General features: G+C 38.7%; 2 protein-coding genes across 2 annotated transcripts in view; one reads left to right on the top strand and one right to left on the bottom strand.

The window, feature by feature from the left end:
- Positions 1-16,402, bottom strand: part of C1H7orf50 (chromosome 1 C7orf50 homolog) — a 372,322-nt gene that overhangs the window by 246,842 nt on the left and 109,078 nt on the right. The window contains exon 3 of the mRNA XM_044660082.1: positions 14,109-14,144. Within this exon, the coding sequence (XP_044516017.1) occupies positions 14,109-14,144 (36 nt within the window). The remainder of the gene's footprint in view (positions 1-14,108; positions 14,145-16,402) is intronic.
- Positions 449-16,402, top strand: part of LOC123234124 — a 19,022-nt gene continuing 3,068 nt past the window's right edge. Inside the window, exon 1 of the mRNA XM_044660071.1 lies at positions 449-530. The gene's annotated coding sequence lies outside the window, so the exon portion shown is untranslated. The remainder of the gene's footprint in view (positions 531-16,402) is intronic.

Here is a 16,402-nt window from a genome sequence, read left to right as displayed (position 1 = left end):
GGTTCTTATTTTAAGCAGTGGGACTATTAAAATTCAGCTACGGAGGTTGGCTAGACTCTGGGTGGGGCTGTTTTGTGAAGGGGCCAACATTTGGAATCTAAAGGAGGAAGGAGAAGAAGGCCCTAGCGACTCAGAAGTAAAGACACATGTACACATACAGACTCCAGTTGCTTTTTCTAGAATACCAAAATACCTCACTACGTAGGTTGATTTGCAATTTTTTTTGAAGTCATGTGACAAAACCATGCTACTTAAAATGCAACGTGTGCGGTTTGAATGACTTAAGACCAAATGCTTGTTTTCCTTTCATAACTGTGGATTTCTGTAGTCTGTTTTTGACTATCCAGACTTTGGTTCATACATACATAGCAACTGAAGAAGGTGACAAGTATTTAGACGGAAGGCAAAGACTAAAACTACTTTTGAAACAGAAGCTTTTCATCCAGAAGTTAATTAAGTCACCCTCGGACCAGGATTCACTGGGGAAAACTTACAGACGGTTTTCTGGAGTACAGCAGTCTGTAGCTGAGGTAAGTGCTTAACTTTGTTTGGCTTTGTTTTGATCTGTAAAACTCTGGCCCTGCCAACAAGAACAATCCTGCTTTCAATTTTAGTTCTTCCCCCTCCTTCTGATTTATAACGTTTTAGCTGTCTAGGAGACCAATGCAATTTCACATCTGTGGGAAGTTTCTTTCTCTTAAACTGAAGTTTATTTATAGCATTGGCTGGCTCTAGGGACCAACTGAGAGTGGGTGCACTCATGAACATGCATGCACACACACACACACACACACACACACACACACACACACACACACACACACACCCATAGTGTAGTAGAAAAAGAATTGGATTTGAAGTCTGATGTAAGAATGAGGTTGTTTCATTCTACACATGTAACTGAGCAAGTCACTTTGCATCTTGGTGGGCCTCCTTTTCCTCCTTTACTAAAATTTATTTTTTTAAAAGAAGAAGAAGAAGAAGAAGAAGTTGTTTGGCTAAATGACCTATCTCTAAGTTCCTTTCTAGCAGGACAGCCTCTCATTCTCTATCTCTCATACGCAAGCTGACAGTCGAAGACTTTTGTTTTCCTAGAATTTAGAATTGGAATCAGTGATTAGATGGCTCAGGCCTTCTTCATTTAAGCAAGATTGGTGGTTCTCACCACAGCTGCCTCCTAGAGATGAAGAAAATGTTATTACTGAAAAGAAACAGGACAGTTCAATGCGTTACTATTGTTTGAGGAGTTTCGTCCCAGAAAAGAAATGGGAGAAATTCAAATTCAGAAGAAAACAATGAACTTTTTATAGTAGGGGCATCTGGAATGTATTTGTTTCAGAGGAACATGAAACTCCAGAGTGGAAGATTTCTGTAGCTGTTAGGAGAAAGGGGAGAAAGAGTGGGGGGAAGGGTTACAGGTAGGCAAAGAAGGATAAAGACAGGAGTTAAATATTAGTAGCCTGACATAATAAATATTGGTGCTTCTAAACTAGCAGGTAATGGCACATACTCTTTGTGAGGGAGCCAACTGGATTCTAGATTAATTCTTTAAAAAAAACAACCCAGATTTTCAAGTTTTATACACAAAAATAGCATTATATGTAAGCAGTAGCCATGTTGAGTGATTTGAGAGACTGAGAAACACAGCTTCCAAAAGCAGACCTCTTCTCTGCCCTTCTCCACCCATTATTTCTACCACAGATTCAGGAAATTTACCTTAATTTAAATTCATTCCTTTTGGTTGGATTTCTCAAGTATCTTTTAAAATGTAAATGTTCCTGGGAATAATAACAAATTAAATACCTAAATTTTAGTGTTTTAGTCAAAAAAAAAATTTAATACTTTCCTTATTTTCCTCAGCAATTGGATGGAAACTGGATTGAAAACAGTAAGCTAGCTAAAAGAAGAGGCTGGGCCCAGAGAGGGGTAATAGAAATGTTTTCTAACCTACTTCACAATATTGCTGGGAATTTTAAGAACTCAAAACCTCCACTGACTCACCATCTATTCCTTCCTCAATCATTCTAAAACAGCTCTGTCAAAGACTACCAGTGATTTTATAATAGCTAAATTCAGTGCCTGTTCTCAGTACTCATCCTGAGGTGAACTTTGCAGCTTTTCTTCTTGGTTATCTTATATAACCTGTTTGAAAATTCATCCATGGGACTGCCACTCCACCCCCAATCCCACTCCCCAAGCACATAGTTACCTAAAAGATTCTTTGCTGGGCCTTCTTCTTTTCTCTCTACAGTCTCCCACCAGATAAGTTCATCCACTCTCAAGGGTTCAATAATCATTTCTACATATGTTTTGCAAGATAATACATGTATAACCCAGATCAAATCACCTGCCAGCACTGGGAGAGGGAAGGGAAGGGAGAGAAGGAGATATGTTTAATCATATAATTTTGGAAAACTTATGTGGAAATTTGTTATTATGTGTAATTTGTAAAAAAAAATGTAATTAGATAGATAGAATAAAAGAAAATCATTTCTACACTGATTAATCCCAAGTCTACATATCTAACCATAATCTTTCTCTTCATTTCCAGTCCTATATCTCCAAATGACTTCTGAATGTATCTAGTCAGTCAAAATATTTAGTTTCCAATTTATCCTCAATATAGCCTGTTTGTATCTAATTGTTTGCAGCAGATTGTGAACTCTTGAGAGCAGGGACTGTTTTTGCCTTTCTTAGCATCTCCCAGTGCTTGGCAGCCAGTTAGTAAAGATTTAAATACTTACAATGTGCCAGACACCATGTGAAGCATGTGGATGTGCCAGTATCTTCCTGGTCCTAGCAAAGATAAACCCCTCTTGGGATGAAGTCATGAGGGAGGAGTTGAACTCTCTAAGTCTATCTCCTCTCTTGAAATATCCACCAATGGGGACTGTCAGGGGAGATCCTGTGGTCAAAATGTCAGGCCAGTCAGAAAGAAGATCCAACTCCCTACCTAAGCAAGAGGTAGGATTCTGTCACAGATCTATTATTATCTGTTCATGAGAATTTTCTCAGATAAATGATTGCCTCTTCTTTATTAGTTAAAATCTGATTGCTACAAAAGACCAAAGAGAAGATTTTGTATTGGATCCTAGTGGTCATAGGAAGGAAAACTGAGTTAATTAAGTGTTTGTGAGGTGGGGGTGGGGAGTGACACAGTTGCCCTTTGTGAAGATCACTTTGATAGCTGAGTAAAGAATGGACTAGAGTGAGGAAGAAAGTTGGGGCAGACAAACTCACAGGCACACCAACCTGGTGGGCTGTGATAATAATCAAGGTCTAAAGTGATGAGAGCTTGCATCAGGGCCTAGGAGTATCAGAGGAGAGAAGTGGGCATATGCAAGTACGTCTCATTTTTGTTTTTAAAATTTTCAGGGTCCTTACTAATGACTGCCAAAGTAATCCAGCACAGGACACAGACAGACAGGCAAACTACAACTTACTTATTCTTTTAAGAGTGTGACACATACCACCATTAGGTGATGGACATGTGTATCTCATAATTCCACAGATGGCACTTCTATATTCTTCCCTCTAAAGCTATGTAAACCAGATAGAATAACAAATAAAGTTAGCCAATGGGGGTGGGGGGGAGACGGGGCGACGAGGTGGCTCAGTGGATAGCCAAGCCTGGGAACAGGAGGTCCTGGGTTTAAATACGGCCGATTCTAAGACAGAAGGTAAGAGTTTTAAAAAAGTGTGTCGATAAGCATTTGTTAAAGGTCTACTTTATCAGATAGGATAAAGAGAAGAGAATAACTTCCTAGAACTACTAAGGTTCTCAGCTTTCTATTTGTAATCCATAAATAGACGAGGGAGAAGGAAGGTATTGAAAGAAAAAAATTTTTGCTAAGATCTCATATGGGGAAGGGGGGAGTGGGAAGGCAAAACAGCAAAATGGAGTTAGTTATGTCAGCCTTAACAGATAACTTTTAGTTCTTGAAAACAAACTCTTTCAACACATCAGACTCAGTTATGTCCATTGTCTTTCCCCCAAATATGTCCAACTTCCCTCTTTCTGGTAAATATACCATCATACTAAGAGTACTGGTAGCACAGCAGTTGTTACACTTAAGATTCATAAAGACCTGCATTCAAAATCCACCTAAGACACATAGTAGCCATGTGACTGTGCCCAGATCCTAACTTTTTGAACTTCTACTTCCTCTTTTGTAAAGGGAAATATTAATAGCATCTGCTCACAGGGTTGTTGTGAGGATCAAATGAGAGAATGTATTAATAAATTTTAAAAAAAAAACACTTTTCGAACCTTAAAGTGCTCTATAAATGTGAACCGTCACCACACACCACCACATAACTATCATTGTCCCAGAAATCCAAGTATCACCTTGGAAGCAAGGTCTAGTAAAGAGTCTAGTAAAAAGAGAGCTACTCTGGAGTTTTGAACCTGGGTTCAAATCCTTCCTCTGATGGCCACATTACTTAAGCTTCCTAATCTCTAAAATGAATGGTTGGACTAGATGGCCTCTGAGGTCCCTTCCAGCTCTAGATCTGATTATAGGATTTTATGAATCAACTTTGACTCCTCCTTCTCCAACTCCCTCCACATACAATTAGCTGCCATCTCCTATAGATTCTACCTTTACAGTATCTACAACCTTAGATACTTTTTCTCAACTCACATTCTCTCCAATCTAGCCTAGACCAGGGCCCCATTCCCTTTCATATAGGTCTCTCCCCTTTTTGTTTATTAATCTCTTTGGGATACAAATCTACTAATGGTGTTGTCTTATAGCCCTTCGGGCATAGGTCAAAATTGCTCTCCAGAATCATAACTCCCCAACAATGCATTTGTGTCCCAGCCTTCCATATCCCCTCTAGTTTTGTCATTTTCCTTTTCTGTCAAAACAGCCAATCTGATAGGTGTGGTACCTCAGAGTTGTTTTAATTTTCATTTCTGTAAATAATAGTAATTTAAAGCATTTTTTACATGGCTATAGAGACCTTCAACTACTTTGTTTGAGAACTGCCTATACATATCCTTGGATGATTTATCAACTGGGAAATGACTCATATTCCTATATATTCTATTCATTTCTCTACATATTTGAGAAATGAAGCATTTATTAGGGATACTTGTAAAAAAATTGCATCATTATGATTCCTGTGTATTATTTTCCATCCTATTTACCCTTGTTTCGTTTCAGACTTTCATCTCCCCCAATCTGTCCTCTTTTCTAACAGCCCCACTCCCCTTCTCTTATTCCTTTCCTCTCCTGCTTTCCTGTAGGGTAAGATAACTTTTAAAAAAATTACACACTAACCCACACCATGTTTCCAAGCAGCATAAAATCTTACAGCAGTTCACCCAGTCACCTTCAACCTCACTCTGAGAAGTAAAGGTGTGAGTCATTACATTGTTTTGCATCAAACATTAGCTCTTGCATCAGTCTTTGTCTGGAGTTCTTGCTTGTAACAAGTCATGTTCACTTCAAAGCAGTGTTCCTCTTTCTTTCAATAATGACGTGTGTGTGTGTGTGTGTGTGTGTGTGTGTGTGTGTGTTTTAACCCTTACTTTCTATCTTAGAATCAATACTAAATACTGGTTCCAAGATAGAAGAGTGGTAAGAGCTAGGCAATGGGAGTTAAATGACTTGCCCAGGGTCACACAGCTCATTAGTGTCTTAGGCCAGATCTGAATACCAAGACCTCCTGTCTCCAGTCTAGCTCTCTATCCAGAGGGACCTAGCTGCCCCATTATTTTGTTTTTAATAATAGCCCCAAAATACAAGAGTAGTGATGCTGGTAGATATAAATCCAAGAAAGGTCATAAAGGGCCTAGGTATATTCACATAAGAAATACTTATTAAATAATGGGGTTTGCTATTATGTGGGATTTTTAGCTTATGCAAAACATTAAAACCTATAGGTCAGGCAAACTAAGGCCTTACTGCATTTATCTGCATTGACATTGTGGCCTCATTCTAGAATATAAACTTCCTCAAGGACAGGGCCTACTTGTTTTGATCTTTGTATCCCCAAGGCCTGGCCTCTTCCCATAACAGATGCATAATAACAAATATTTACTGAAATAAATACTGCTCTGTCCTCCTGATCCAAGGGAAACTTCTGGCTTCTCTCCTGACTTGGGGTGAGGAGGGACAGGATGCTGCTTGTTTTGTTTCCTGGTACATGAAAAAGGAGTTTTGAAACATTTTAAGGTAACTGCTTCAGGATTTCCAAGCAAACCTTGGCTTAGTGAAAGCCTGACAACTTTGGCCACATTGACTTTTAAAGTAAGATTCCACCCTGGAGGTTTCTATTCCCACTCATTTCCCTTCTCTCCTCTCTACTATTTTGTCTAATTCTTTCTGAAGGTAACTAACTGAGTTCATTAGGGGCAAAAGAGAATGGCTGAAAGAAGGCTTTATACTTGAGTTTATGTTCTTAACCAAACTGTCCAGGATCAAACCAGGTCCCACATCCAATGGTAAACATACTGGAAATGGAGAGGGAAGGCAGAGCAACTACAGGAAATAAAAAAGGGGGGCGGGGAAGGGTGACAGGACCTCTAATTAAGAAATACCCAAGACAGACACAATGTATGTACTCTGAAAAGTTTCCATAAATCATGCTAGATAATGGAATCCTCCTTCCAACTCTTCCCCCACAATTAACTTTATATTGGTAGGAAATAGGATTCCACTGACCAAAATGTGACTTTGAGTAGAAAAGAAAGCAGAGTGATCAAGTGAGAGTTAAAGAGATGATGTTTTTTGGTGCTGTACTGATAATCCTCAAACATTAAGAGTCAAAACAGGGCTTTCAGAGAGCATGTGGAATGTAGTCTTTATGTAATACTAATAACAGCCCTCATTTTTAAGGTTTGCAAACGACTTTATATGCTAACTCATTTGATCCTCACAAAAACCCCTGTTAAGTAGGTGTTATTGTTATAACCGTTTCTTCAGATGAGGAAACAGAGAGAGAAGAGGAAGTGACTTACCCAGGGTCACACAGCTAGTGTCTGAGGCCAGATTTGTACTTAGGTCTTCCTGACAGTATGTCTACTTGTTTGTCACCAAGCTGCCCAAAATTTAAGGCAAGAGATGGACAAAAGTAGCACAAAATTTGAATGGAAAGGCTGCAATCTCTGAAGGCAGTACCTATATCAAGGAGGTCATAATCCATTTCTAAGTCTGTAACTTGACAATTTCTAATTGATCTCCAATGGGCAAAGTCTCCAAGCTCTCAAGCTTTCATTTCTTTCTTTTGCTTTCTCATAGCCTTCTCTGCCCTTTACTGCTAATGGTCTATGGAAGCAAACATTTGCCTGTACTGTTAAGAAAGGAATCCTGAATAGAATCTTGTTAATGAGAATAACAACAAAAGCTAGCATTTACATAGCCCTACAAGCCTGGCACTGTGCTAAGTACTTTATAAATAGGTGCTCTTATTATCTCCATTTTTCATATGAGGAAACTGAAGCGAACAGAGGTTAAGTGACTTGCCCAGGGTCATCAGATTGTAAGATCTTTGAGAGCAAGGACTCTCTTTCCTTTTATTGCATCCCTAGAACTTGGTATAGTTCCAGGTACACAGTGGGTGCTTAAGAAATATTTATTAGGTTTTATTGGATTAGTCACATAGCTAGTGACTTGAAGCGAAATTTGAATTTGGGTCTTCCCTGATTCCAGGCTAGGTGCTCTATCCACTGCGCCACCTAGCTGCAAAGAAAATTGTGTCTTTGCAATAAAAATAATCATGACGATTTCTTTTTTCATATAGCAATTTTATACTTAAAACAGAAAAAAACATCAACACATACACACATAGAAACACACACACACAAACCTGTATTGATTATAGTTATATTAAATTGTAATATAGAACCAGTAAGACGTTAGCCTCAGAAGACTCAAAAATAGATATTTATTTATATTTCTACTCTCTGGGGCAAAATTATTTTTCTCAATACATATTCTTCTGCCTTAGAACCAATATTGGTTCAAAGAAAGAAGGTATGGGTTTAAGAAAAATTACATGAAAATATTATTTTTTACAAAATATATTGCTCCATAAAAGCTGTATGAATACCTGAAGATTTTAAATTGGATCCTTTGAAGTTAGGATTATTTAGGAGAGGGACAGACAGAAAAAGAGACACAGAGAGAGAGACAGAGAGAGAAAATGAGAGCGCTCAAAATTAGGTTAAGGTATGTGTAGCTACTTCCTTTGGTTGCTCTTCAAAATGCTATTAATATCAGTACCACGGCCAGATCCCAATGTTTTGTTATCCAACATTTCAAAACACTAATCAGCTTTGTCACTGCAGTAGGTATGGCAGTTTTCCAGGTAAAAACCACTTTAATTAACCAGCAAGTTCCTAGACTGTGCCTGGACAATGAGCCAACCACAGAGTAAGGCTGAGATTCCATTTAAGAGAATCAGACATAGTTACTCAACAGTTCACTTGGCAGAAGGTTTGGAAAGAGCTGAGTAGGTAGTAATGGAAACCTTAATAGAGCCTGAAAGAGCCATAAAAATTCACTTCTACCAAGGAAAAGAGATATTGATAAAAGAAAGAAAAAATAAATCTCTTTGGGTTGAGGCAAAGAAAGAATTAAACCACAAGAAAACACCAACATAACAAGAAGCTTTTTATCTCTACTGTATCTACTGTATCTATCTGTATGAGAAAGAAAACAGGATTAATCAATCCATCAGCATTTAAGTGTCAAAAGTTCCAGCTACATATATCACCTATATCTTAAATCAAAGAATGCAAGACCTAGAAGAGTTCACAGGTAATCTAAGCAAATGCCTAATTCTTATGGATGGAAATGCAGGTCTAGAAAAAGGAAGTAATTTGCCCCTAAATCACATAGCTCCAGAAGTTGCAGAGTTGGGACCAGCCCCCAAGTCTCTAGAGTCCTTGTCCAAAGTTCCTTCCACAATTTCATATTTCCTTCCTTTTATAACAGTAGTTTCCATAACAGACTATGCTGAGGTAACTAGTGTGCCAGGAATTTTGCTAAGGTGTGCTATGAAATTTTGGACATTATACTATTACAAAAAAAGGTTTATCAATAAAAAATTTTATTTCAATGGATTTTCCTAGCTTAGCCTATCTAGTATAGTAATGATATTTTTAAGCTCTCCTATTTCATATATGCACTAACATCAAAACACACCAAACTGTAGCTATAAAGAAATCTAAATAAAAATGGCTGCTCCTAATGAAAAGAAACTGGGTATGTGTGACTCTCCAAATTTGCCCACAGAGTTGCCAGTCTAAAGTGTTCATGGCAAAGAATTCTGTGCCAAGAGGGGAAAAAAAAGAAGTTTGACACCCTCTGCTTCACAGAATATCTGCCTATGCCAAATTCCCAACTTTAGGCCATAAAAATTACTTATCAGTCACCTTCTACCATTGCCATTTTTAGGAATCCATAGAAAAATGGAAATAAAAATCAAGTAATCAAAACCTTATCAAGATATTTGTAAGAGATCTTCCCTATCTATACTATCAGGGCCAATTTTGAGCTTCAAATGATCTTTTGGGGGGAAGCTACCAAAAGGTTGCTCTTTATTTTTTGTTGGCTCTATCCTTTCTTGTGATCATTCAATTTAATAAGCATTTACTCTGGGGCAGCTAGATGCCTCCGTGGATTGAGAGTCAGGACTAGAGACAGGAGGTCTTGGGTTCAAATCCAGCCTCAGACACTCGCTTGCTATGTAACCCCCACTCCCTAACCCTTACTGCTCTTTTGCCTTGGAATCAGTACACAGTATTGATTTTAAGACAGAAAGTAAGAGTTTATTTTTTTAAGTCATTTACTCAAAACTTTCTGTTTGCCTAAGTACAGGAGAGATACAAATGAAGTATAATTCCTACCCTCAAGAAACTTACAATCTAACTAGGAAACTGATGTAAACATGAAACAAAATAATAACTTTATGACTGTACATATAAGTACATATAACACAGCATAGTATGGATCAAGCAGATCTAAAGGATTAGAATTGGCAATGTAGGAGAGCCGTAAAAGGCAGAAACCTATGGTGAGCCATTGTTATTAGTCCCAGCTACTCCACTAAGGAGATGTGTGCTTCCTGGCCAAGTCACTTAATCATCTCTGGTCCATACTGTCCACATCTTTAAAATGAAGACTCTGAATTAAATTATTTCTAAGTCCCTTCCAACTCTCAAAAAATTATACTAGTCTATTCTCCCCAGTAATAGAAAGAAGTAGTTGGATTTAGCAATAAAGTCTTCATGAAGTATACTCTCAAATTAAGGACTAAGATAATCTTGGGCAGAGGACAAAAAGGTACAGAAATAATCATGAAGATGGTATATGCAGCGAATGGGAAGGTGACTGAAGAAAAAGTGATATTGAGGAGGAATAGAAAATAAGGAAGAACTGTTAAAGTAAGACTCTAATTGATGGAAAGCCCTCAGGGCAGGCTAAGGGGTTTCAGTTTGGTGAAACTGAAGGGCTGCTGTTCATTCTTACTAAAGGAAATTGATATCCTTACACTCTCCAAAAAGAAAACTGTAGAGAATATGATGGAAAAGACAGATACCATTAAATATTTCTACTGAGCCACAGCTTGAAAAACACAGAAAATGTACTTCTTTAATCACTTCATCTACCAAAGAGATAACTCAAAAGAAGAGCTGGCTGGTGCTGCCTTATGGTTTGTCCATTCCTACATGGGGAGTAAGTGGGGGGAAGGGAGAACCCAACAAGACAGATGTTCTAGTACTAGCACACCAGGTAACCAATCAAAATCCAGCTGGGCAGTATCACTTCAACATTCCAAAATTAAATAGTAACCTCACTAAGAGACCATTTAATTCAAATCGCCAAAGGCTATTAATTGAGCACAGGATTCCATTGATGAGCTGGTCTGGTCAATTAAAGCATCAGACTTTTCCAGGGCAACAATGCTTCAAGCTCAGATGGATGGGCTTGACTCTCAGCAGCCCAGAATTTACCACCAGGCCCCAGGTGTGTGAGCCAATATTAAGCTAAACTCCTCCTCTTTAAATCGACCGCTTTGAGTCCCTATGGAAACAGGGAAGTCTCACAGGCTTGTGGATCACATCTTAACTGTTGACCCATCTCTTCCTCACCCCACTCCCTAAAAAATAAATAGTAAATGAGAGGTGAGAAGTGTTTACATGAATAGTAGATTCTCTGAATTGCAGTTTTTCCTCAAATAGTCTCTGAAATAAGAATCAGTTAACTTTTACAAAGGGTTTACTATGTGCCAGGCATTGTGCTAAAAGCTTTACAATTATCATCTCATTTAAGATAATATGGGTAAGAAAGCAAAAAGCCACATGAAAGCTTAATCCAGCATAGGAGGAAAGTAGCAAATTTTTTTAAAACCCTTACCTGTGTATTGGTTCCAAGGTAGAAGAGCAGTAAGGGCTAGACAATAGGGTTAAATGACTTGCCCAGGGTCACACAGCTAGGAAATGTCTGAGGTCACATTTGAGCCCAGGACCTCCCCTCTTCAGGCCTGGCTTTCAAACCACAAAGCCACCTAGCTGCCCCAGGGAAGTGGCATTGAAAGCTATATCTGCAATGTTCCTATCTTGAACCATTCCAAGATGAGCTGTTTGGAAAGATTGCCCCCATGTCTCCTACCTGTCCGACTATTCCCCCTCAGTCTCTTTTGCTGGATCCCACCGCAGAACATGACATCCTTCATCTCACCCCAAGGAGCTCTGCCTTCACATTTCCAGGCTAACTACACACAACTCTTCCTCACAGACCCCTGCCATGCTGTCCAAATGGCCTTCTTGCCTTCCCTCCTCTGGGTCCACTCCTGAACCTGCACAGCAGCTCCTCCTTGTAACGATTAACATTGATAAAGGCTGATATTATGAGGAAAATTAATATTTTATTTAGGCCCATGTTGATAGAATAAAATCGGACTACATGCCTGGCTAAGATCTATTCAAACTGCCTGCCAGACCATACCTTCTATTTCCTTTGGCTGCTTCGTACGAAAGAGAGAGGTCAAGCCTCATCTCCCCATTTAAGTCATGCTCTATGTTGGTTCACATTGGTTGACGTCATCACGTCCCAAACCAGAAACCCATTGGATCACGGAAAATGTAGTCTCAAAGTCCCCCACATGTCCACAGGAAGTTTGTCATATATCTACATATTTTGAGGCTCAAATGAGCCCCAAAATACCTCTAAATGGAACCCCAGAAATTCTAAATAACACATCCTCACTTCTCCTTCTTAGAAGTCCTCATTTCCCTCAAGGCTCTGTCAAGCAGCACCTTCCACAAGGTCATTCAGGATTCCCCACGTGACTCTACTAGTAAACGGTCCCTCTCAACTACATTGTGTTCATTTTGTTCATGGCTTTGTTTCTTTTAGGACCAAAGGATGACAGGATCACAGAGCTAAAGCTGGAAGGGGCCTCACAGGTCACTTAGTCTCACCCTCTCATTTTACATATGAGGAAACTAAAACCCAGGGAAATTACATGGCTTGCCAAAGACCACATGGATCACAAATGTCAGAGATGGAATTTGAATCCAGGCCTGACAACTCCAAAGCCAGGGTTCTTTCCACTGTTCCTAGAGTCCTATTCTTGGCTCTCCAATAAAATGTAAGCTCATGGAGGGCAGAGAACATTTCATTTTTTTGTCTTTGTATATCCCCCAGCATCTAGCATATTAGAAGCACTTAATAAATACTAAGTGACACAGTGGACAGAGTGCTAGAAGGGCTGAGTTCAAATCTGAACTCAGACGCTTATTAGCTGTGTCACCCAAGACCAGTGGATTCCCAAAGTGGATGCTACCGCCCCCTGGTGGGTGCTGAAGCGATCTAGGGAGGTGGTGATGGCCACAGGTGCATTTATCTTTCCTATTAATTGCTATTAAATTTTTTTTTAAAATTAATTTCCAGGGAGCTAAGTAATATTTTTTCTGGAAAGGGGGTGGTAGGCCAAAAAAGTTTGGGAACCACTGCCCTAGACACTCCTGTTTGTCTCAGTTTCCTCATCTGTAAAATTGGGATCATAACAGCAACTAGCTTCCAGGGTTTTTTGTGAGGATCCAACGAGATAATAATTGTAAGGCACTTAGCACAATGCCTGGCAAATAATAAGCATTACATAAATGTTAGTTGTTATCATGATGATTGAATGATTGATATAGCTTCTGATTTGCTTCCAGTTTTCCACAGTACTTTATTAGAGTATTATAGTGTCTAGAATAATGCAGTACAGTGGCTGGTTTTCCACTGAATTCAACCATCAAATTTTCTTTGTGGAAAAGAGGAAAAGGCACCAGCAATGGATGACTAATGATCACTTGTCTTTGGTTTAGGAGTACAATCAAGGACACATGCTTAAATGAAACATACAGACACAAACAGCTCACCCTTGTTCAGCCCTGCCTAAAATGGAAGCCCTGAACCTGGTCCTATAAGAATAGGGAACAGGCTGGAGGTAGCTCTAGATAATCCACAAAGCATATAACTGAAATATGGCATGATTTGTTTCCTGAGTGACCAAATTGACAGTCTCTGGCTAATAGAAAACAAAACAAAACCCCAAAACATTTATTCTCAAGCCTCCAATAAGAGGCAGCCCAGATAGTCTTAATCAATCCAGATTTATTTATTTATTTATTTGCTTGTTTGTTCTTTAGGGCCCTTACCTTCCATCTTGGAGTCAATACTGTGTATTGGCTCCAAGGCAGAAGAGTGTTAAGGGTAGGCAATGGGGGTCAAGTGACTTGCCCAGAGACACACAGCTGGGAAGCATCTGAGGTCAGATTTGAACCCAGGACCTCCCATCTCCAGGCCTGACTCTCAATCCACTGAGCTACCCAGCTGCCCCCTCAATCCAGATTTAACATCTTATGCCCTTTAAAACTTTCTGATGAGAATAATTTTATTTTTTCCTTATGGCAATTGCTCAAAAGATTTTCCTTAAAGAAAAATACAGATAATTTCCTCTCAAGATAGTCCATACTCTTAATTTCCAAGCCATGCTGGAATCCCCCATGATGATTATTCATTTCTCATTGGAAGGGAGTTGATACTGAAATGCTATAAGCCCTATAACCATAAAAAACTTTTTAAAAAAGGTTGAAGACATACCTGAGAAACTTCTGTATCCAAAGAGTCTGAGGATATCTGGGGGAAAAAAGAGAGGGGGTTGTTAATGAATTTAATTTTAAAAGTATTAATATGCCATTTTTTAAAAACCCTTAACCTAAAAGCCTCCTGTAGGAAATGTCACTTGAGATGAGTCTTTTCTTTTTAAACCCTTACCTTCCATCTTAGAATCAATATTGTGTATTGGCTCCAAGGCAGAAGAGTGATAAGGGTAGGCAATGGGAGTGAAGTGATTTGCCCAGGGTCACATAGCTGGGAAGTGTCTGAGACCGGATATGAACCTAGGACCTCCCATCTCTAGGCCTGGCTCTCAATCCACTGAGCTACCCAGTTGCCTCCTAATATGCCAATATTAATAAGAGGTTATTGAATGGGGATAGGGATGCATTTTTTCATCAAAATTAAAATGAATTTGGGGCAGCTAGGTGGCTCAGTGGATAGGTCCTAGATTCAAATAAATCTGGCCTCGGACACTTCCTAGCTGTGTGACCCTGGGCAAGTCACTCAATTCCAATTGCCTAGCCCCTTATCACTCTTCTGTCTTGGAACTAATACTTAGTATTGATTCTAAGACAGAAGGCAAGATTTTTTTTTAATTCAACTGAATCTGAAAATGACTAATGCCAGTAGAAGAAAGGTCCAGTGAGAACAAACCAAGACTAGGGACTAGACCTGAAATTTCATTGCTGTAGGGAGCTCCAACCCTGGTAATGAATTCCACCTACCAAAGTTGACCAACATTATCTTTGCAACTTAAGCTTTAAACAGCTTCCTAGGGCATTGAGAGGTTCAATGACTTGTCCAGGGTCACGCTGCCAGTTGGGTGAGAGACAACACTTCATTTGATCCTAAGTCCCAAAGAAAACTTTCAAAAAATGCTTGAACAATGACAGCACTATTGATATAAGCACACAGCCTCTCAAAACAACTACTTTGAAAGGGACAATGTTCAATGAAATGGGGTAAGTTGTGGTATATATTGAACTCCCTCCAAAAAGACCCAACAACAATCAGATTATTTTATAGTAAATGTATATTTCAAATAAAATATGCATTATTCATAGCAAATCAATTCTATAATCTACAATGACTCCATATTTTCAGAGATATTTATCACACAAAGTATATGCAAACTACCATTTTTCATTTATACCCACCAAGCCTTCAGGTATTCTATTAAAGCTATACTTCTGAATTTATGGTCTTCAATTTCCTTTGAATAAATACCAATTATATCTTGCAACATAGCCTATTGTTTAGTTAAAAGAAAAATAGAGAAGCCATTTTATATGGAAATAGAATTATTAGAGTGATACATGATGGGACCATTACAGCTAACAGTCTGTCAAAACTGTCGGTGAAACCCCTAACTTTGGGAATTTACAACTTAGCAGTAAAAATGTACTCCAGACTGAAAAGGAATAAATCAGATTGCAATCCAATAGAGATTGTTTTTTTAAAATGTGATGCCTGTTATGGCCACACTGTGAATTTTCTATCATGTCCACAGGAGAATTTCTAAAAAATTTTAAATGCATTAAAGTTCTAAAATATGAAAGGATAAAACTCAAAATCAGAACTAAAATAGATCAAAGACTAAAATCAGATCTTATAATTATTTTTCACTCTTCCTATGGTTTTTGTCTTTGGAATTTGAGTAAATTTCCTAATAATATGGCACAACAACTATATTTAGAATAAATTGTAGACTTAAGGAAAGAAGAATTTCTTGGTGGGAAAAAGAATGGGAAAGTGACTAAAAAAGCTCATATTTTGGTTTATGACTCAAATCTTGGAGAGTATCAGATATAGTGTCTTCAGGGATAGTCTAAGAAGGGCTGGCAGGAAAGCAGACCATCACTTCCCATTCTTCATTTTAATCTGAATATTACATACACTAATCTATACTGTCTCTTTTCCTGATGACTTTTTTTACTGATCCTCTAGGGTAGTGATGGGCAAACTACGACCCCCTGAAATGTTCTATCCAGCACTGCTACATTATTCCTAACCTGACAAATACAATGAGTAGGATACAATACAATGAAACTTCGAAAGAGTTGCCTTAGAAACAGACTGACAAATGAGCATTTCCTTTCCTTTGGCCCCCTCTTTACAAAATTTGCCCATCACTGATCTAGGGTGTTAGCCACTTGCTAACCTATAGGAGTTAGAATGTGTGTGTGCTGGGATATGTGGGAGGGCATGCTAATACCTGACAGATTAGTTGCTGTTTCTGAGTGACTGCGTACACACACACTTTGGGGGGGGGGGGG

The sequence above is a fragment of the Gracilinanus agilis genome, chromosome 1 (assembly GCF_016433145.1).
Source record: "Gracilinanus agilis isolate LMUSP501 chromosome 1, AgileGrace, whole genome shotgun sequence".
Lineage (NCBI taxonomy): Eukaryota > Metazoa > Chordata > Mammalia > Didelphimorphia > Didelphidae > Gracilinanus > Gracilinanus agilis.
This window is presented reverse-complemented; position numbering and strand designations above follow the sequence as displayed.